General features: G+C 52.8%; 11 protein-coding genes across 11 annotated transcripts; 7 read left to right on the forward strand and 4 right to left on the reverse strand.

Annotated features, from left to right (window-relative positions):
- Positions 1-515: 515 nt before the first annotated feature.
- M436DRAFT_56026 (uncharacterized protein) lies at positions 516-1,607 on the reverse strand (the record flags this gene model as incomplete). Its single annotated transcript, XM_013568242.1, has 1 exon — positions 516-1,607. One exon carries the CDS (start codon positions 1,605-1,607, stop codon positions 516-518), a length of 1,092 nt encoding a protein of 363 aa, XP_013423696.1.
- A 263-nt stretch (positions 1,608-1,870) lies between these two features.
- Positions 1,871-2,472, reverse strand: M436DRAFT_55786 (NAD(P)-binding protein; the record flags this gene model as incomplete). Its single annotated transcript, XM_013568198.1, has 2 exons — positions 1,871-2,143; positions 2,197-2,472. Coding segments are annotated over 2 exons (549 nt in total), but the record flags the coding sequence as incomplete, so codon positions are not given.
- A 517-nt stretch (positions 2,473-2,989) lies between these two features.
- M436DRAFT_55588 (Ca/Cm-dependent protein kinase B) lies at positions 2,990-4,115 on the reverse strand (the record flags this gene model as incomplete). The annotated part of the gene is made up of 2 exons (XM_013568166.1): positions 2,990-3,482; positions 3,535-4,115. 2 exons carry the CDS (start codon positions 4,113-4,115, stop codon positions 2,990-2,992), a joined length of 1,074 nt encoding a protein of 357 aa, XP_013423620.1.
- Positions 4,116-5,311: 1,196 nt separating this feature from the next.
- Positions 5,312-6,316, forward strand: M436DRAFT_17890 (uncharacterized protein; the record flags this gene model as incomplete). Its single annotated transcript, XM_013568150.1, has 2 exons — positions 5,312-5,404; positions 5,444-6,316. Coding segments are annotated over 2 exons (966 nt in total), but the record flags the coding sequence as incomplete, so codon positions are not given.
- Positions 6,317-6,465: 149 nt separating this feature from the next.
- On the reverse strand, positions 6,466-7,836 carry M436DRAFT_55554 (uncharacterized protein; the record flags this gene model as incomplete). Its single annotated transcript, XM_013568160.1, has 1 exon — positions 6,466-7,836. One exon carries the CDS (start codon positions 7,834-7,836, stop codon positions 6,466-6,468), a length of 1,371 nt encoding a protein of 456 aa, XP_013423614.1.
- Positions 7,837-9,733: 1,897 nt separating this feature from the next.
- M436DRAFT_55654 (uncharacterized protein) lies at positions 9,734-11,654 on the forward strand (the record flags this gene model as incomplete). The annotated part of the gene is made up of 2 exons (XM_013568178.1): positions 9,734-10,150; positions 10,203-11,654. 2 exons carry the CDS (start codon positions 9,734-9,736, stop codon positions 11,652-11,654), a joined length of 1,869 nt encoding a protein of 622 aa, XP_013423632.1.
- A 574-nt stretch (positions 11,655-12,228) lies between these two features.
- On the forward strand, positions 12,229-13,846 carry M436DRAFT_55856 (phosphoglycerate mutase, 2,3-bisphosphoglycerate-independent; the record flags this gene model as incomplete). Its single annotated transcript, XM_013568212.1, has 2 exons — positions 12,229-12,997; positions 13,053-13,846. The coding sequence occupies 2 exons, from the start codon at positions 12,229-12,231 to the stop codon at positions 13,844-13,846; spliced, it is 1,563 nt and encodes a 520-aa protein (XP_013423666.1).
- A 1,163-nt stretch (positions 13,847-15,009) lies between these two features.
- On the forward strand, positions 15,010-16,411 carry M436DRAFT_67099 (uncharacterized protein; the record flags this gene model as incomplete). The annotated part of the gene is made up of 5 exons (XM_013568256.1): positions 15,010-15,279; positions 15,338-15,393; positions 15,444-15,705; positions 15,753-15,855; positions 15,918-16,411. The coding sequence occupies 5 exons, from the start codon at positions 15,010-15,012 to the stop codon at positions 16,409-16,411; spliced, it is 1,185 nt and encodes a 394-aa protein (XP_013423710.1).
- A 683-nt stretch (positions 16,412-17,094) lies between these two features.
- Positions 17,095-17,687, forward strand: M436DRAFT_85317 (uncharacterized protein; the record flags this gene model as incomplete). Its single annotated transcript, XM_013568299.1, has 2 exons — positions 17,095-17,288; positions 17,354-17,687. The coding sequence occupies 2 exons, from the start codon at positions 17,095-17,097 to the stop codon at positions 17,685-17,687; spliced, it is 528 nt and encodes a 175-aa protein (XP_013423753.1).
- A 487-nt stretch (positions 17,688-18,174) lies between these two features.
- Positions 18,175-18,990, forward strand: M436DRAFT_55676 (uncharacterized protein; the record flags this gene model as incomplete). Its single annotated transcript, XM_013568183.1, has 1 exon — positions 18,175-18,990. A coding segment is annotated over one exon (816 nt), but the record flags the coding sequence as incomplete, so codon positions are not given.
- A 1,396-nt stretch (positions 18,991-20,386) lies between these two features.
- M436DRAFT_85319 (uncharacterized protein) lies at positions 20,387-21,110 on the forward strand (the record flags this gene model as incomplete). The annotated part of the gene is made up of 3 exons (XM_013568300.1): positions 20,387-20,734; positions 20,791-20,907; positions 20,967-21,110. The coding sequence occupies 3 exons, from the start codon at positions 20,387-20,389 to the stop codon at positions 21,108-21,110; spliced, it is 609 nt and encodes a 202-aa protein (XP_013423754.1).
- Positions 21,111-21,533: the final 423 nt, after the last annotated feature.

Raw genomic sequence — 21,533 nt, forward strand, 5'->3', positions numbered from 1 at the left:
TGCGTTCACCAGCACAGTCTGAACTCCAAATTCCGAGACCCAATCTTGGCTGTTGGTCAATTCTGAACTTTCGCATCTAGATGATGCAAGAGAACCGACGGAAGTCACATCGTAGAGATCCGAGCTGGGTACGCTCGACGTGGAACTTTCACAAGAACCTCGGCAGCCGGATGGGACCGGATGAGTTTTTTGGCCCAAGATCACGCGTGTCGCGACCCGCGACAGCACCTACGAGACATTTCTGATCGCTTGTGATTGCATTTCACCACTTCGTCTGTGTTGACAGGTGATATTGCACTATGTGTACGCTATCTTGGCCACTGGGCAGATGCTAGGCAGTCGAGGCGGTGATGTTGCTGCAGCTCATAAGTTTCAGAAAAACTCCCAAAGAGCGCTCGAAACCTGGACAAAATGTTTGTCCCTGCAGGCAGACAAGCAACTTGATATAGTCGTAGTCAAGCGCCAGATCTGAACGGTAAGAAGAACGAATGGACGTATTGGACACCTCACGCACGTTAGGAATGTCCGATGGTAGTAAACTCTAGGACCAAGAATGCAACATATCCGGCAAGCATCACCACACCCGCAAGACGGCTAAACCTTGCTCCAAACCAAACAACCAATGTCATGAAGAGCGACGAGCCCAATAGCACACCCACCTCGACAACATTGACCGTATCCCCATTATAGTCTCCAGCTGTACTGACCCAAAGTATACCCAAGCACAAAGTGAGCAAAAAGATATTGCTACCAACAGTATTTGCGACCAAGATACCAGTTCGATTGCGACTTCCGCTCATGACGGCGATGAACTTTTCTGGCAAAGTCGTCGCGATGGAGAGGAATACGACGCCAAAGAGGACTTCTGAGATGCCGCTTTCTTCGGCGATGTACGAGGAAGCATTAGATAAGACGAAGCTGCTGAGGAGAATTGCCAGAAAGCCTAGAAGTAGGATCGCTACATGGTACGGTATGCTGTGCTTGTGTCTCGAGGCAGGGAGAGCTCCATCGGTTGCTAAAAGAGGTGTTGTCGAGTTGACTTGACTGCTCTCGAAGTTCTCATGGATGCTTTCCTCGTCGCTCTCACTGTCGCTATCACTGTCACTGACTGACTCGGGTGCAGTCAGATGCCCCTTGAAAATCAAGTACGCGACAGAGCCAACGTAGAGTACAAAGATCGCAATCAGTATGCCGCCGAAGACTGTCGACAGACGTGATGGGTTAAACGCTTGCAGGGCAACAACCAGCCCAGTCACCAGAAGCATAGCCAGAGTGTACGCTCTAGCACTGGCATCAAAAACCATAATCTCCTCATCGCGGCGAAAAACCAGACCAAGTGAGAATGCGCCCAGGATATTCGAGATCGCCGAACCGATGATATTGCCCACGGCAAGCGAAGTGCGGTTGCGGAGGATGCACACGACCACTACAGCCAGTTCCTCCCATTCCGCGCCTGCGGTGAGGAGTCCGACGACAGATTCCGGTATGCCTGTGCGTTCGGCGACGATAGCGGTATGATCGATGAACTTGTCGGCGCCGAATTCGAGGACGAAGAGGCCGCAAATGAAGCTTGCCACACTGTATGCTATCAAAGCTGCATTGGCCATCGGTGCGCCTTTCCAAGAATTACGAGTCCAGTTGTTGGAGGGAATAAATCAGACACAAGCCGCGAGGTCGCTGCTCTTCAACAGTGAAGTCATCGGCTGCTCCAAGCTGGCCAAAAGTCGTATACTCGCTCAGTGACATCCTATTCAAAGCTTAGGAGCAACGCGTCCATGTTCGCGACATCAAACAATCATTTTCGGTCGTGGACTGGTCAGAGAGAACTGTACCGCAGTGGTTGCCAGTGTCAAGCTTCATGAAGAGTTTCCTATCTCGCGGTAATGCCACCGTCAACACTGATCACACCGCCCGTGATAAAATCGTTCTCCAGCAAGAAGTCCACAGCCTTTGCGACATCAGCGCAGGTCCCTATCCTGTTCAGCGGATGCATAGCAGCAGCTTGTTCTCTGGAGTATGCACCACCATTGTAGCTCTCCTCGAGAACAGGCATACCCGAGTCAATTACACCAGGCGCGACAGCAGATATGTAAATACCCTCACTGGCGTATTCGAGGGCTGTTGACTTGGTTAAACCAACGATCTAAGTAGCTGTCAGTGGCAATTCAAGTGAACGAGATGTAGGTAGGGACTGACAGCATGCTTCGTGGACGAGTAGGGAGCGGCATATGGCACACCGATGAGACCAGACATGCTAGCCATGTTGACGATAATGCCTCTTTTGCCCGCGTCGCCTTGTTTGTCCTGATTCAACATGAGCCTGATCTGCTCTTGCATGCACAGGAAAGTGCCTTTCTGGTTGACGTTGTACATGAAGTCCATATCGGCGAGGGGGGTGACATGGAATGGCATGAAAGTGCTTGACATGCCAGCATTGTTGACAGCTGCATCGAGGCGGCCATGGGTGTCGAGGACAAACGAACCAGCCCTTCTTCGCAAGATGCTCAGCTGTTTCTTTGCCGATGCCGGTTGTGGCACCGATGATTAGACAGGTTCTTTTTGTAGCCATGATTTCTTATGGGCAGGTCGTGCAGGGGACAAGGAAGAAAAGGTGTCAGCATTCCACATGCGAACCATCACGATAACATAGATTCAACAGCTGCAAGTGGGGCAGGGGTCCAATCGACTTGCTTGATAATCAGGCGGCAGTCGCTCTTCGACTACAGATGGATGAAGCCAGGCTGACAGGCTGACGCCAAGAAAAATATATTTGTTGTTAGATGAGACTCGGCCGTGATATACAGGGAAAAAACTTCCACAACCATGAGACATGCAAGAACATGGCAGAAAAAGAAGATTAAGACGAATGAAAAGCACGCTGTCTGCAGACGTGGAGGGGTATACAGAAAGGATCCACGTTCTGTTGGCCTGTTGGGACCGGATTGAGTAAGGTGAGAATTTTAGGGCACAGCAGAGACTTGAGTCAAGACTAAGCAGCAGTCGCAGGTTGGCTCTTTGCTTTCGAGTCCATATTCACATCGCCGTCCTTGTCTCTGGGCGCGGCCGTGTCGACACGCTCGGGGCGGTGTGACTGGGCGCCGTCCATGATGCCCATACCGCCACCTGCTCTGAGTTGGTTGATAGCGCGAACAGTGTCGATGGCTTTGTGTAGGGTTCTTCTGGCGTTGAAGTTCTTCTTGACCGTGGGCAGCAAATCCTCGGTGCCTCTGTCGTGGGCGGGGCCAGCGATCCAGTCGTGGCTGAGAGCTTCGTGCGATGTCATGCGTTTTGTAGGATCTATGGTCAAGCAGCGCTTGATGAAGGCCCTGGCAGACAGCGAGACGCCGCGCCAGTATTCGAGGGGTGTAAACGAGTAGTCGGCAACGAGGATCGCTTGCATCTCTTCGAGGTTGCTGTCGCGGTCGAAGGGCGTGTAGCCGCAGAGAAGGAAGTAGGTAATGACACCGATGGCCCAAACGTCGCTGGCAGAGTTTAGCAGCTGGAGAGTGACATGGCATGGTCGGCTATGCTTACACAGGCTTGCCGTGGCCGCTCTTGTTGAAGATCTCGGGGGCCATGTAGCCAGGGGTCCCGCAGGTCGTGGTCAGAACGTGGAATTGCTCCTCGTCCATGATGCGCGATAGACCAAAGTCAGCAATCATGAGATCGGCATTGTCTTCGGGGGTACGGAAGAGCAGGTTCTCGGGTTTGAGATCGCGATGGACAATGCCGTGGTCGTGGAGGTATGCGACGGCTGACAGAGTGGCACGGATGAGATCTGCGGCATCGCTCTCGTAGTATGAGCCCTTGCGACAGATGCGGTCGAACAGCTCACCACCCAACGCCAGGTCGGTCACGAGGTACAGATTGTTCATCGTCTCAAAGTAGTCGACCAGGGTGAGGATGTTCTGGTGGCCCATGGACACGCGCTTGAGAACGGCAATCTCGTTGCGCACCATGTGTTCGCGACCGGCCATCAGGCGCTTGTTGATGACCTTGGCGGCATAGTAGCGGCCAGTGTCGATGTGCACGCACTCCTTGACGACCGAGTATGATCCAGCGCCGAGTGTCTTGCCCGTCTTGTAGCGACACGGTTGGATTTGTGCTTGTGACATGGTCGTTGGACTGAGACGTAAGCACGTGGGTGAGACGCTCTTTCTATAGCACTCGGCGGAGTGGAGTCGAGATCAGGAGACAAAAGCGGGCCAGAAAGTCGTGTTTCACTTGGACAGATATGCGCGTGTGGATGAAGGAGCTGAGATTGCTGTCGAGCTATCGAGCCTTGGTCTGCTGAATTCAGAGGCTTGTCCGGCAAACAAGACGTCTGTTCATGAAAGTGGAAGGAACGATTGACACGGCTCGAAAGGTCGGCGCTTGCTCTTTGCTTGACGGGCGTCCCGCTTTGCTTGGCTTCTCCGAACCCGCGGGGGTCGCTCCTGCCAGAAACACGACCCTGTTTTGTGCCCCGCCACTCGCTGTCTCTTTCCTTTTGTTCTTGCCAACCTGCAGCTCCTTCTGCAAATCGTCCTGTCCTTGATTTGTATCTGTCGCAAGCACATGACTTGTCGCCTCTGATGTTCTGCTTGACAGAATCAAGGCTAAGTCCTTGGCCAGCTCCTGCACAGCTGTTTGCGGACCATCACTCGCTGCATCACGAGTGCCAGAAAGTAGCCCGTAGGTGGTCTAGCCTCAGCTCTGCTATGCACACTATTCCAGGTACAGTATCGATATGACTTCCTGTTCCAGCCACATGGCTGCCGCATCACCGCTCCTGCCTCATCAGCGATTCATATCCTCTTGGCTCATCGCTGCCTGCTGTTTCCCTCCTTCTCAAACACTGCGACATGCGAGCACATCTTTCCCCTCTGCCTAACACCAGTCTTACCTTCGTCCTATCGTCACGACCGGATTCCGACTACAAAATTCCATCATGAGCCCTCTAGAGTCTTATCTGCGCCCCGCGCTGCAAACTGCCCAGGACGCTCTGGTCACCGTTGTCGACAGTCTCCAACTTCGCAAAGACGCGCCCTTCTCTCCAGACATTCCCAAAGAGCTTCTGGAATTCATGCCTGACCTCTCGGGACGTCTTCTTCTGACCTTCCCATGGACCAAGCCTAGAGCCGTCGACACTTCGCAGCACAGCGTCTGGATTCTGGACAACACTGCCTATCGCGTCCAACCGTACGCTCCATCCATCAGCTATCCACATCTCCCATTGACTGATGCCAGGAGTCAAGACAAGAAGGTCGACAAGCACAAGGCCGACCCGCAACTCACCGCCGCTCCGAACGAACCACTGCCTCGACCGTACTGGGAGGTTGAGTATGTGGCCGCCTACTTCTCCCGCGAGACTTGCCGTGACGCATCGCACGTTATTGCCGACATTGCTCGCCTGGTTGGTCTGGTCAGGGGAACAGCAAGCGAAGAGGAGTGCTTGGGCGAGATCAAGGACAAGCTTGACATCACACCCATCAAGAAGCGCCTCGAGCCCTTCCTGAATCCCATTCTACCTCGTCATACCATCCGCGTCAACATTGCCGATACCGAGACCCAAACACTTGGCCCCTCGACATCGTCAGGCATATCTTCTGATCTGCTCCGCCTGCACTTTGATGCGCCCACTGGAACACAAGTCACGACGACGGCGAACACAGACCCATCGTCTTGCTTCGTCACACCTGGTCGTACCGTCTTGGCTGAGCCTACAGGCTGGGGCGTCATCTCGGACATCGACGACACGATCAAGATCACCGGCACCCTTTCTCCCATCGCCGTCCTCAAGTCAACTTTCCTCGAGACACCAACGCCAGTATCAGGCATGCCTGAGCTGTATACCGACCTGGTCAAGTACCTCGCCGATCCCATCTTCTTCTATCTGTCCGGATCTCCGTACAATTTGTATCCTTTCTTGCGTAGCTTCCGCAAAGAGCACTTCCCTGATGGCACCATGATTCTCCGTGATGCTTCCTGGCAGAATCTGGGCGGTCTGATCAGCAGTCTGTCCATCAACGTCCAAGAGTACAAAGTCGACAGACTTGAAAAGATGCGTACCTGGTTTCCTGATCGTCAGTTCATCTGTATTGGCGACAGTACACAGAAAGATCCAGAGTCGTACGGTGATATTGCGAGACGCCATCCTGGCTGGATCAAGGCTATCTACATCCGCCGTGTTCCTGATGAAAATGGAATCCAAGGCGCTCTGAATCCTGACCGAAACTCGAAGAAGCGATTTGAGGCAGCCTTCAAGGAACTGGATCCCAAAATGTGGCTGGTGTTTGATGAAGCTGATGAAGTGCGAAGGAACGTGCAGTTGCTGGTGAGATGAGCCATCATCATTCTTCTTTTGTCTGATTACTGAGTCTATCTTCTCGTTCGCGACTCGCTGCCCTACATGATTACCGCTTCAATTTTACAGCCTTCGAACACTACATCCACCAGCATTTTCTCATGTCTCATGTACTGTCATCACATCTGCGATGATGTTTGGCTGTCATCACTACCCTGCAAAGTGCCCAGTTGATCTGTCAATTTGACTCCTGCCTCGGCCAGCCTTTTCAACCAGAACCTCGTCTGCCGCTGCAGCTCATCAATGCCGATCTCTGCCACCTCCTTCGTACGTCGCAAGACTTGCTCTCGGTTGTTTGCGTTTCTCAGTCTCTGACGTGCAGCCTCAACATCTGCTTGAGCTCGTGTCATGGCTACCCCTGCTCTTGTGTACTCGGCACGCACCGTGTCGACCAGCGCCCGAGAAAGCGATGTGCCGATGTGACCATACTGTATGTCTATCACGTCTCTTGCTGACTTCGCCTGCTCTAGGTCGTGCTGGGCGCGTGCCTCGTTTCTCTGTGCTGTTCTCAGTCCCGCCTCCAGGTCGCGATCTCCGGTCGTGTTGATAGCGCCGGACGCGACGCTAAGACCGTTCTTGGCCATGCGGTATTGATCGAGAGCAGTTCGAACAAGTTGCTGCTGGTCTTCAATCCGAGCCAGCAGGTCGTCGAATGCGGTGTTGAGGTTCGACAAGATGCTGCCGGCATGCGGGTGTATACTCAAAAGTGCCCTCGCAGGACTCTGAGATGATGGCGATCGTGGTGAGACGCTGCTTGGCGAGGCTCGCATGTTCATGTTGCTCTGCTGATGATATCCTTGAGGCACGGCTAGATTCGTCGTATGACTCAACTCATGCTCTGACGTGTCGAAGCGGAAGTCAGTATGCTGACCCTCGAAGAAGGTGTCCATTCGAGGTCGCTTTGGTTCCACTGGAGATACCGACATGCTCTGAAACGCCTCTGGACTCGGTCGCTTGAGCGCTTGCATTGAAGTTCCGATCTGCAAAGGTAACAGACTTTGATCCAGTGTGAAGTTGTTCCAATCGTCCAGAGGTTGTGCCGTGGACGGATAAGATGGTTCACTCTCGTCTGCCTGACTGACCACTGTGCTCGCTGGGGCAGAACTGGATCCTCCTCTTTCCCTGGATTGTCCTTTCCTTGCCTTGTCGAAGCGTGTTGCACATTGTTCGAGGTCCTTGAGACTTAGTAGCCTCTCTCCACCCTCTGTCAGCTCTTTGAGAAATCTCAAAGCTGTGTCAAAGTCTGTCGATACTGCGACTCGCTCGATAATGCGCAATTTCGTGTTTCCAAATTCTGTCACTTTGCCGCTTTTAGTAGTTCGCATTGGGATGGGAATACAGGACGGGAAGTTTTCCCAGCCTGGCTGTTTGCGTATGGTCTCCAAATTTCCATGGCGGCGAGCTGCTGTCACTGCTTCGGTCTTCTCTTCGATGGTCGTGGTTGAAGACGGAGAGATATCGAATGGCGAAACTTGATCAGGCTCGGTCATGGTACAAAGGAGTTCGTGCGTATATATTGTGTCTCGTATGTTCTAATTCCCGAACCGATCACGAAACCTCGTGTTCGGGAAAATCGACGGGAAGGCGAACGCATTTTGTACGCTCAGCACGGCGAGCGATTGACGATAGGGCTATCCTACACCGGCTGTGACGCCCGGGAGATCGATTTTGCTTCAGCAAACCAAACGACCGAGATGATCGGCCCATGCACCAACAGTTGACCGATCTACTGCTCCCTTACTTCACTTGCCCTTGGGGGCTCGCTGAATTCGCTATGCATCATCGCAAGATCAATCTCTTTTGAGAAGCATACGTACGTCAACGCCGGGGCTGGCCCGCCTCTCGTCTTCGGTTGTCTCGAAAATGACTGTGATGTCGACGCCGCAAAACCAGCCACGAGATGCCCTAACATCCTGAAAGAGCAATTGCGTCGCGTCTCGAGTTGCGCTGTTCACGAAAGCGACGGAATAAGCGTTCGGCGAGAAAAGGACAAGCCCGTGTTTTGCTGCGCCTCTGTTGTTGTGGTGGAGAAGTCTGATATCGAACGCGTGGGGACGATAGAATCGATTCTGCGAATCACCTTCAATCCGGATCTGATTATCTACACCGGATCAGAGCGAGCAGAATACGAGCACGATGCTTATTCCGACCTTTCGTGTCGCTTGCACCTGCATTCGCGTGTCTTTCCATGCCTTTCGCATTCATCGTAATGCTCTCCTTTAGCTCGCAATATCTTCACTGCCTATACTAAACTCTGACCTCTCATCCGAGATGGCTGCTTCCGATACCGCTTCTTTCTTCTCACCACTTTTTCGAGTCAGGACCGCGTGGCCTTCTGCGCCTGTATGAATGCGATTAGGGCTGGGAAAAGATAGGCGGGAGCTCTCTGGCCGTCAATCTCCGCCTAAACGAACGAGCCAATCATATACCATGGTCTGACTGCGCAGGACACCCTGGCAGGAGTTTTCCATCGAATCTCGCGAGTAACAGGAGGTTATTTTATCTTGCCAGAGATCTGGTGTGAACGCTGACAGAGACTGCTTCTCAACAGAATTCACAAAGTGCTACGGCCGTCAATCACGAGGCAAGTAATTGCAAGTCGATCATGTAGACTCACGAATTCGCGAACCGAAAGACAAATCCGTGCTGCCTGGAAGTCCTTTCCGTCCAGTTGACGCGATGTACATACCGCCTGTCGCTTCATGATACAATCGTCCATCTGACTTTGAGACATCGTCTGTGGGTTCAAAAGTCAATCGCAATGATGCACAACCTCATATGATGCCGCAGCTCAAATTGCGGAACCACATACCGCTTCCCCATACTCTCGTTGATGTCCGCATGGTGTTCGGCTTGGCAGAAGAGCGAAAAAGCTTCTCCTGACAGCGCTACTCGAGTACCGAAATGTCCTCCGGAAGATGCACCGCAGAGATGACGACTGTCTGTCGATGAGCCTCCACGCCGTTATATCCTTATGTTGACACAGATATCATTCGCGACGTCCGAAACGAGCTTTAGATCCAGACTGCGCCGCTTTCGTAATGCTGTCCGTTTCGCTCGACACGAGTCAGAACCATCATATCATGCCAATCTTTGCACAGCCATACGACCAGATGAGAAGCAAGTTCTTTTTCAGCTAATGGGTGAATTCGCAAACATCCAAATCGATCTCCCGAAACAGTACTCCCGGATACTCATGAAGCCGACACATCATGATGTCTTGGCTCGTTCCACATGCCTGTGGACCGCAAGTGCAAGTAGGTATCTGCGGTATAGGAAATGTCACTGCCACGTCGTCGTCAGACCCACACGTACTGCCAGACGAGGCCGACTCTACTTCGATAACATGATGGACATCTGCTTTCTCTTCTACAATTATTTGCGTTCATGCCTAGATTGTTGCTTCTAGCCGGGCTTCTTGCTTTGTCGCACATTCATCGAACAGTGGCCGAAGATGTCGGCACAAGCTTCGATACCAAGGATTTACAAGCTTTCGAGCATGACTTCGGTTCTTTCCCCTACAAGACTTTCGTATCTTCGGACCTGATATCTCCGATATTACGACGACCTTCCGAAACAGTGCAATGTGATGATGACAACTACATCTTCCTGGCGCCTCGAGGAAATCAGGTTCCACATCCGGCGGTTGCGATCATGGATAACGCTGGTGAGATGGTGTGGCAGCACTACGTTGAGGGTCAGGGCTATAATCTCAAGGTCCAGGAGTATCAGGGCGAGCAGGTTCTCACGTTCTGGGAAGGCAATGATGCAGTCGGTGGACATGGCGAGGGTGACTATTATATGGTTAGCTGAACGATTTGCTTCACAAGTTGTACAGTTGCTAATAGAGGCACAGTACAATTCCAGATACGAGCAGATTGCAAAGATCTCGGCTGTGAAGGGACTGCATGCCGACCTGCACGAGATGACCATCACACCTCAAGGCACTGCTATCATAACAGTCTACGAGATCTATCCCGTCACAGTCCCTGGCTTTGTAGATGACACAGACGTACTCTGGATCTGGGACTGCCTCTTTCAAGAAATCGACATTGCGAGCAACGAGCTGGTCTTCCAGTGGCGTGCATCCGAACACCACCACTTGAACGAAACATTTCGGAACATCCATGATGAGGGACGAACGCCCAACCAACCGTGGGACTGGTATCATATGAACAGCATACAGAAAGACGAGCTTGGCAACTATCTGGTTTCGGCGAGGTACACGCATACAATCACCTACATTGATGGAAACACTGGCAACATCATCTGGATTCTAGGCGGTAAGCGGAACGAATTCGCGGATCTGAGTACTGGCAAAAGCAAAGCTGTGAATATTGCTTACCAGCACTTTGCACGCTTCCACGACTTGACAGAGTTTCCGGTGCTGCTGGCAGATGAAATTGCTTTGCATCCGGCAAAAGATGTGGATGGCATGACGAAGATGCTGGTCTCTGTCTTTGACAATGGCGCAGACAACGGAGGGACAGGCGAGAGGCCTTCCAGAGGCGTCTTGATCGAAGTCACGTATCCTACCACCACGAGAACTTGGCCAAAAGGAACCACTTACATGGCCAGGCTGATCCAAGAATACGTTCATCCTGCCCAGTTTGTCTCGTCGAGTCAAGGCAGCATGCAAATCATAGCCTCAAATGACACCTCTGACCCACGAGTGCTACTAGGATATGGCTATGTAGGTGTTTGGACCGAGTTCTCGGCCGATGGAGAAGTACTCTGCGACAACAGATTCTCTGCAATGTCGTCGTGGGGCAACGGAGACGTGCAGTCTTATCGTGTACTCAAAGCTCCTTGGAAAGGCGAACCGAGCTGGCCGCCGGCAGTCGCATTTGGACAAGGCAAGCAACAGTCTTCTGTGTTTGTGAGTTGGAACGGAGCAACTGAGGTCAAGACGTGGAAGTTGCAGCAAGCGAGTGAGAGTGCATGTGCAGATGATGACTGGGAAGATGTTTCGACCACGCAGAAGAAGGGCTTTGAGACCAAACTCGACGTCGAAGACTGCGATATGCGATTCCTACGAGTTGTTGGACTCGATGCGGATGGTGAGGTGCTTGGTGTCAGTCGGACTCTGGACATTGGATGGGAGGTCGGAGCCAATGGCGTGTTTGATGGCTTGGAACTTCGTGGGCACAGCGAGCTGCAGTTGGCAATCATTTCTGTTGCAGCGCTGGCTTTGTTTGTCATTGGATATGAGAGCTTTCGCCACGTCAAGAGCTGGATACAGGCAAAGTGGCTGGGGTATGAGCAGGTGGATGAGGACAGTGACGTGTCGTCTCTGGCTTTGGTTTGAGCGGATGCTTCTCCTCTTTAGTTTACTACTGACTACGAACAAGCAAGTCATTGGAGACACTTTACGATAGCCACAATGAGTCAAGCAAGCATCTTTGTTCTGATGCATCTTTCCGAGCAGCAATCGATTCCTGATACATGATTGATTATCCCAGAAAGTTGAGAATCGATCCGGCTGCAGATGCCCTTGTCTTGTAGGCCATGAGGCGTTGAACCACCGCGTGGCACTCTTCTTGGCAGGGGAATCGTATGCAGGTGGAGTCGTAAGCTTTGTACGTATACCACAGCTTGGCACAAGACAGATGCTTGATGGCAGAAGCTTTATCACAATGACCGTCGATGATCCTGACGGCCGATGCAAGAGGCTGGGCATTGCTTGACGGAGATGGAGTTATGGGGGACATGTCGAGATTCCTTATCAGCTTATCGCGATGCGGTCAACAAAAGCAGCGGGCCGAAAGACGGAGTGAAGTCAGATGGTCCAAGCTCGTCCGAAAACCAAAGCCCCTCAGCAGTTGGGCGGGCTCAACGACACCATGTGCATCACCTTCAACAACCCATCAACCACACACAACATGGCCCAGGTCGCACAGAAAGCAGTCCTCATCTGCATTGACGGATGGGGTGTCGCCGGCGCAAACTCGCCCGACAAGGGCAACGCCATCCTCAACGCCGACACGCCCTGGATGGACGAGTTCGCCAAAGAGGGCAGCAACATTACCCAGGGCTACACCGAGCTCGAGGCCTCGTCGCTCGCCGTCGGTCTTCCCGAGGGCCTCATGGGCAACAGCGAGGTCGGTCACTTGAACATTGGCGCCGGCCGTGTCGTCTGGCAGGACGTTGTGCGCATCGACCAGACCATCAAGAAGGGCGAGCTCAACAAGGTCGACAACATCGTCAAGAGCTTCAAACACGCAAAGGAGGGCAACGGCCGCCTGCACCTGCTCGGTCTCGTCTCTGACGGCGGTGTCCACTCGCACATCAACCACCTGCTCCGCCTGCTCGACGTCGCCAAGGAGGTCGGTGTGCCCGAGGTCTACATCCACTTCTTCGGCGACGGCCGTGACACCGACCCCAAGTCGGGAGCTGGCCACATGCAGACCGTCCTCGACCACACCAACAAGATCGGCCTCGGCAAGATCGCTACTGTTGTCGGTCGCTACTGGGCCATGGACCGCGACAAGCGTTGGGACCGCGTCGAGCAGGCCATGAACGGCATCTTCAAGGGCGAGGGCGACGAGTCCTCTGACCCCGTCAAGACCATCAAGGAGCGCTACGAGGCTGGCGAGACCGACGAGTTCCTCAAGCCTATCATTGTCAACGGCAAGGACGGCAGAGTCCAGGGTATGTCTGCTTCTTTCCTCCTCCCACCACGACCTTGACTGACATGAGTCCCCAGACAACGACACTCTCTTCTTCTTCAACTACCGCTCCGACCGCGTCCGCGAGATCACCCAGCTCATCGGCGACCAGGACCGCAGCCCCAAGCCCGACTTCCCCTACCCCTCCAACATGCACGTCACCACCATGACCCGCTACAAGACCGACTACACCTTCCCCCTCGCCTTCGCTCCTCAAACCATGGACAACGTCCTCGCCGAGTGGCTCGCCAAGCAAAAGGTCCACCAGTGCCACGTCGCCGAGACGGAAAAGTACGCCCACGTCACCTTCTTCTTCAACGGCGGCGTCGAGGTCCAGTTCGACAACGAGCACAGAGACATGGTCCCCTCGCCCCGCGTCCCCACCTACGACAAGGAGCCCAAGATGAGCGCCATGGCCGTCGCCGACAAGCTGTGCGAGCGCATCAAGGAGGGCAAGTTCGAGTTCCTCATGAACAACTTTGCTCCCCCGGACATGGTCGGCCATACCGGTGTCTACGACGCCGCCGTCATCGCCTGTACCGAGACCGACGCTGCCATCGGCAAGGTCTACGAGCAGTGCAAGGAGAGCGGCTACACCCTTTTCATCACCGCCGACCACGGCAATGCCGAGGAGATGCTCAACGAGAAGAACACCCCCAAGACCTCGCACACCCTCAACAAGGTTCCCTTCGTCATGGCCAACGCCCCCAAGGGCTATAGCCTCAAGAAGACTGATGGTGTTCTCGGTGACGTTGCTCCTACCGTTCTCGCTGTCATGGGTCTCCCCCAGCCCGAGGAGATGACCGGTTCCAGCTTGTTGATCAAGGCTTAGAGATCAATGTAGATATGGATTTGGACACATTTTTGGAAGAAGAAGCGAATAGATATCCCGGCACTATGGCACGACTCATAGACGAAATGACAACTTGATGTACAATATTCTCTGAGTGTCTCTGCAATCTTCGCCAACACGGAGCGGCCTTGCCCTTGGCAGCTGCTACAGTCGAACCAAGGCACACCCAGCACGTTTTATGTACCAAGGTGAACTTAGATCTAGACCCATCTGCAAACCACGACTTGCAAGGTTCTCTAAGCGAACAAGCTCGGGTGTTCTAAAAGCCACAGACGTTACTTTGCCGGAAGCTCGCCCAAATCCAGGGATGGACGACTTGATATTCCAGTGGTACCTAGCCAGGCTATCTTCTTCGAGTCTCAGAGGATCCGCACCCTTCAGCACACAGCAGACTTGTAAGAGGTAAAGTCAAAGGACCGCCGCTTCTCATATCGTACTTTCTCCTCCCTCACACGAACTCTGGTTCCTGCTCCGCCCCCCCGCACATTGTTGAGCCATCCTGCTCGCTCTGCACCCACAAGTCCGCGTCTGGGCTCGCCTCTTCTAATGCTCCTTCCCTGTCAACTGTTCCTGCCTGTACTACCACAACAATCCTCGAACCGCCACCGCCCATCCCCGGTCTTCTGCACCGTCGTCCCACACGTTTCGCAAAACGTGAAAGTTACAAGCAGGTTCTCCACTGCGTCGCCATGTACGTTCGCGCGCTGCTGCGCTGGGTGCGGTGCGTTGCGGGCACTATCAGGTTGGTTGTGAACGCGCCGCCTGTATGGTGAGAATCCCTGCATATCACTTCCGACTTCTCCACTGTGGGAGAATACAGTAAGATCTTAGCAGATTTGGTGACATTCTTCCAGCTCAAGTGGTCTCGTTGACCTGGTCGGTGGGTTGTATCGCCCGACGACCCTGCCGAGCCATTCTTTACCTTCGCGAAGCGGCATGGGTTGCTCCATATCGAACTCGCTCATTCAGCTCTGGAATTGAAGCCATTCGCATGTCTTTGTGCTGGCCACGAGCCATCAGGCAAATCAAATGCCGCTCTGGTCTGCTCATGTCGCTCTCAAGTCTATATAATGATATTCTCCCTCCCTTCATGGGACCTCGCCTGGCCCCATAGATCTTCCTCGCACAGTAGTCTCAGCGACATGTTGGTCCAAGGATTTATCTCGCTGGTCTTTCTGCTCTCTGTGGCAGCAGCTGCACCAGTCGATAACGACCTTGTCCAGCGCGCTGTAATCTCAGCATCTTCCTTCTGTAAAGCAGTCAATGCTGTCGTGACCGCAGTCAACGAACAATCAAGCGCGAGCGCCTTCTGCTCCTCGTACCTATCCATCCCTGTGGTCACCACCGAAACGACTTCTACACGCACCGGAACCAGCACTGCTACGACCGCGGTGACAACCCGCGTTACGACGGTATGGGTCTTTGTGTTTTGTTGACTTTGTAGATGATCATTAACCCATGAGTCCAAAGATAACTGTTACCGTAGCAGCGACTGTGGCTGTATCTTCCACAAGCAGTATCACTAAGTGAGCTTTCGTTGCTTTACTGGTAGACAAGATGACTGACCAAGTATCAGTACGGTTACTACAACTGCAACAATTCCGACTGGAACGACCACAGTTTTGGTCACCCACGATGCAGCGGCATGCAAGAATCCGTACTCAGCTAGCACGGTTCAGAAGCGTACTGTTGCCGTGAAGCAAAAGCCCGCGTGTCTGGGCTCTTATAGTATCGGCGCAGTCCTTTCTTCGGCATGTAGCTGTTTGTCCGTGCCTACTTCGACCACGACGGTTGTCCTTTCGACGACTTCAACAGCCACGGTTACCATAACCGCGAGCGTGAGTTGCTTTCCTGCCTCAAAGTAGCTCTCGCTAACATTCACTAGATCCTTGGAACGACAATCACGACCACGACAGCCACCACAACGACCACCGATGTGGTGTTGGCTACTACAACTCTCACAGTCGGCACTACAGTCTTGGTACAAGGTGTGCAAAGCAAGGTTAGCGGACGAGTCAACAAGCTGACAATGTGCTCTTTCCTACCGTAGCCACAGTAACCTCCACCGCAGTCACTGGGACTTTCCAGCTCGTTGCTACAGGCGATCCAACAGTCAGTGGCGCCTACGCAACAAACACATATACCTCTTCAAACTACGTCGGCAACAACGTCGTATTCTCTGCCACACAAGCCAACGGAGAGCTGTTCTCTATCGCTGCGAACGGCAATCTTGTCGACCAAAGTGGAGGTCAGGTTGGCAACATCGCGGACACAGCCACCACTCCTAATCCTGCCTATGTTTTTATCAATCCACCGTCGACTATCAGCGAGAATGGCTTCACACCACTGACATGCACCATCAGCGTCAATCCAGCAGACGGTACTTGTCCTGTCTCGTGCACGGAGAACGGTAGCAGTATTAGCTACGATGGTAGCACACCAAGTGGTGTTGACGGTCCCAGCGGGTGCGGGAACGGGTTCTGGACGCTGGGACAGGCTGGGTCGCTAGCTTGTCCTATCCTGACGATCCTTGCCGTGAATTAGGACACTTACTACATGATAAAGACTTCCAGTTCACTACTTCATATCCGTGGCCAGAATCTTATCAGCGGTCGTCGAGTACATCGGGAGGTAAAGAGTCCAAGCTGATGGAAGATGTGGTTTGCGCTGACATGGGTCTATTTTCTTCTTGCGATGGGCTTTGAAGTATGATTCTCGGCGCGGTCTGGAGTCTGTTCGGGAAGATGCTCTTCCATAATTAAAATGAGTGTATAAGGAGCCGGTGTTGGAACTGTGCATGCATGCATGTTCGCTAAAAGAACGAGAGTCCGGGGCGAGATTCTATTCCAGACTGTCAATCATTCGAGTCGCCTCTCGTTGTTAAACCCCAACAACCATTTAACCAACCTGTCTAGCAGAAAGAGCCTGCATGTGTTGTTTCCGCTGCATAATATCATCGATGGTGGCCTTTGTGAGGCTCCCCAATGCGACGAGTGCTTCCAGCTTCAGGCTCCGCTTAGTGGCCTGACTGATTGTTATACGAGCAGACTGAGACGGATTGTCCAGGGCGTCGGGATGATCCTCCAAGATATTGTCGAATTTCTTCTTTGCGGCCGCATCAACATGTCTCTTCAGACGCCCCACGGCAAGATCTCTGGCTGCCGCGTGATGTTGATCGTACTCTGCTGACATCCACTACCATCACTAAGCCAAAACAACAAAGCAACATGTCTTCAATCAGTTATGCCATCTCGGCTGTAGATGTATCTCATGTGACCATCAAGATAGTGCTCAGATCCGGCGCCAAAATCTCGAACGATCAACCGGCTTGGACTTCTGGTGCATACTGGAACAACCAGATCGTGGGTCTCTATAATTCTCAGGATTTCTGGAACCTGACTCCCGACTGGGCCGCCCATTCGTAAATTGCTGGAGATCAAACGAAGATTCCAGAACCCATCACAGAGCTTACAGCTACCGAACAAGGTCCCGTTGGTGTGCGAGCCGACGGAAGATTGTGGAAGCGCATACCACCAAGGCCAAACTTCAGGACTCTGTCGACGACCTCATAAAGGTGCAGCCGTTCTCCAAAAACATCGTCAAGGGTGTTGGCGCCATCACTGGCACTGTCGAGGATATGACCACATCTGTCCAACGCGTATACGATGACTTGACCCTGTGGCAGGTGATTGCTTTGACCGATGATGATGTCTCGACAATCCAGAAGAGTTGGGACGAGTTGAGAGATGATTGTTTGATCTGGATGGACATGGTGCATGCGCAAAACATCAATTCGATGACGGCGTCCCAGTTCCGTTAGGTCGATGGCGTATTGCAAAAAGAGAGACGCTGAATAGTATAGTCTGTTTTACAGTGTGATTGAATTCTTCGTATCGATTCTATGTCAGCATCTCGGTCACGGCAGCCGTAGTACCAAGTCACCATCGGTCGCCCTTCGGCTTGCATAATTATACTCATAGCCAATGACCCGAATTGTGCCTCGTATTGAAAGCGGTGGACCCTGGACGCGCAATCCATCCCTCCGGGTTCTCTTGGCAAACATGACACCTGCCATTTCCATCACAACCCCCTTCAATGTCTGTGACTTCCGACAACGATCATGTTCCTTTTCGTGAGATCTCGTCGCTGTACGCCACAGAGTACCTCCTGATTCTTGGAGGTGTCGGAAGTGGAGGAAGAAATCAAGAGGCGACTGGAGAGCGACCGTCCCCGGGGCGCCACATCGCCCTCACTGGGCATAATCCTGGCTTGACATCACTACAAAGCTGCTTTGGATCAAGACTATCATGTTTGAGGACCAAACCCCTGCAAGCAATATCGACTCCGCCCTGGACCTAGGAAAAGAAGTCTTGCCCGAAAATGTACATCTACAACAACACAACCGCCCGTCCACCAATCTGACATTCACTCGTAACAAGAATAGCAGATACACTCTTTGCCGGCGATCGCGCATCCGTGGCATCCCACCGCTGGGTATTGGCTTCCTTGACATAGCCAACTCAGGCGACTTTGCTGCCAATGTCTTCAACCACGTCCCGGTCCCAATCTATGCCGTCGTACTCATGGCCATCGGAGCCACTGTTGCTCTCGGCATGTCTTTCTTGGCTTTCTCAGATCTGAAGACCAGCTTGAAAAACGTCAAACTTCTCAGGAAAGAAAGGACGCTGCTAAAAGCAATGGACAGCGACAGGGCTGCAGAGCTGGAACTTAACCATCGAGACCTGGGGACGGAGATTTTTGATCGCGCGGGTGTCGACATTGCTATGGGTATTGGAGCCTTTCTCATCGCCATTGGTACTTATATGGCCATTGGGGGCGCGAACCCCAAGGTTTTTGTTGCAAGTAATCTGCTGTCGGGCTATATTGGAAATGCCCTGCCTGCTGTCTACGGTCTCTGCAATATCGGGTGGTCCATCAATGTCTGGATTCGCGCACACAAACAAGTCAGTGCAGTATATATACACCTGCAGGATGGCGTTCCAAAAGACCTTCTTCTGCGTCGGGGAAGGGGGGTCCAGGAGCATGCGATACTGACGGCTGTCGTTTGTCTTGTTTCTGGTGCACTTTCAATGGTCACCCCTACTCATTGGTGGCCATACCCCGTTCTTCTCGTTTGTGGTCTGGCATTCCTTTACAGCACTTGGATGTACAAGACTCAAATTGGGTACGAGCGGCCTTTACTCACACATGACGTTCATCTGGAAACAGCTACCCTGATCGACGAGATCTGCTTCCTCCAGCTTGTGGAAGCAGCCTTGCGGGAGGACCACAATGCTTGGCTGGCACTTGAACTGGCAGATCTGTCCATGGCTGATCTGCTGACATTTGTCATGCGGTGCGGTCTCTTCGAATCTCTCTGCTGCCAGCTGCTGAATGAGTCATGCGTTGTCAAGCAACACTTTGATGCTGTGTCAACATCGACCATGGTAGTCTCTGAACAAGTTTTGCTCGAACTCAACAAGCTTGACCAAGTCACTGAGATCACTGATCTCGCACGACTCTGTCTCGAACAATGCGGGCTGGAACAAATCACTATTCGTAGACGATATCTGCTGGAAGCGCTTGGTTCTTGCCTGTTGCATCATATTGAACCTGACAAAGACGGTTGAATCGATGTTGCGGCCGTACAGCACTTCGCAAGATGTTCAATACCTCCCAAACAGGGTCTGATTGTCCATGGCTTTAACAACTCGCCCAAGCAGGGTCTGATCGCCTATGATCGCACATCAATCAAATCCGACCTTGCCTGATTTGGGCTCTGCATCCACGTTTTCACCCCTCCGCACAGAGCATTCCGCATCGCAATGAGCGACGTAGATCATTGTTTCGCATCTTTCAAGCTCGGACACGAGACGGCCTTGCGCCTCTCCAATGGTTTTCTGCCATGTGCGCCGCATCCCGTTCCTGCACGCCGTTACGCAACGCTACAGTTGACCGAGGTGTGATCTGCAGTCAAGCGTGGGAGTGGCTTCGCACCGGGCCGACGCGAAGATCGTCATTCGCAACGTCGGGCCCTTCTTCCAGGTTAACAATACGGCGATCCTCTTGTTAGCCACTTAGACTCCTTTGACACTCGCAGATCTCATTCATGCATTGACCCAGTACGGCTAGCTCTTATGACCGTTCGAGCTGTGAGATCTGTGAACATGGACACGAGCGGAAGGTGCGTGCATGGTGTCTTTGCAAATCCTCCATGCACCCTCTAGGCCAACGATACCGCACATCCACTGACTGTTCTGGGAAACAACGACTGGACATCCCAATGTGACCGCTGGGACTTGTCGCTCTATGAGCTTCACGATGACCATCGTGTGTCTTGTGCTATGGAAGATCTACTCCAACGATGGCACTGGAACTCTTGCTCACCGCGAGATGAAGATATAAAAGGAAGGTCAGGAAGCTGCTTGTTCCCTCATCATCAACTCCTCAAACCAGCTTCTTCACCCTACCGACTCTTCCAATCTTCTTCCAAACCACTCTCACAATCAGTCCTTCGAGATGCACTTCTCCTCACTCTTCACCCCCATCGTGGCCCTCCTCGCCACCACTGTCTCGGCCAGCCCTATCGAGAAGCGTGCAGTCACCGCAGACCAGATGGTCACAACCATCAACAAAATCACTCAGCAGTCAAAGGCCCTCACCACCGTCGCCAACAAGATCAACCCCATGAACGGCGTTCCTCTGCTCGGCCCCGGCGCCGGCAGTGGTAGCACCAGCTTCAACGACGTCATTACTGGCTTCCAGGGTATCATCCAGACTGGCACGACCGCTATCACCAACATGGACGGTACCGCAGCCTACACCGACGCCACCGAAGAGCAGAAGGTCTGCGATGCTTTTGCCAACGTGAGTTTCTATTTTACACACGACGAGTGAACATTGCTCGCTCTAACATGTTGCAGTTTGTTGTCGTTCACCAGAACCTGCTCCAGGTTGTCATTGGCAAGTCTGGTCTTCTGCAGGGTGTCTTCCTCGACCCCGTTGCCGCTGTCCTCCGCTCTCTCGAGGGCGTTGTCGACGTAAGTATCCATGCGAAATCCCACGATGATCAATCTTGATACTGACCAGCTGTTGACAGACTCTTGCTTTTGGCATCATCGACTCTGTTCCCGTCTGCGCCGACAAGGCCACCTCGCAGAAGAGTGATTTGGACGATACTCTTGGCAAGGCCATCTGTGCTTACACTCCTGCCGGCACCCTTGGCCTCAACCTGTTCTGCTAGATTACGGACCGCAAGCAAGTCTGACCGGGGCAGAGAGACTGCGGAAGGAGGTTAGAAGATACGTTATGTAATGAGATAGTGCGAGCCATGTGGATGAATGTTACCCTCTCTTGATGGTTCGTTAGCGACAAGAGCACCAGGTAGTATATAAGACAGCCAGGTCGATTGTTTTCCGCCATGTCTTTTTCTTCCAAAAGACGAAGCCCTGCTCTCGTGTATATGAGCCTTGAAGTATGATTCAGGCACTACTGTATATGGTCTAGACAGCATATCGGTCCCCGGCTAAACGTCAAGCAAGGCGGTCAAGATGTGCTACCATGGAGACCCTATAACTCACAATCAAGACTTTGTCTCGTGCCGGCTTACAAGAACGAAACAATCTAACGTCTGGCTCTGATAACGCTGGCCCGAGGCCTGCCAGAA

This window comes from Aureobasidium namibiae, assembly GCF_000721765.1.
Source record: "Aureobasidium namibiae CBS 147.97 unplaced genomic scaffold scaffold_20, whole genome shotgun sequence".
NCBI classification, from domain to species: Eukaryota; Fungi; Ascomycota; class Dothideomycetes; order Dothideales; family Saccotheciaceae; genus Aureobasidium; species Aureobasidium namibiae.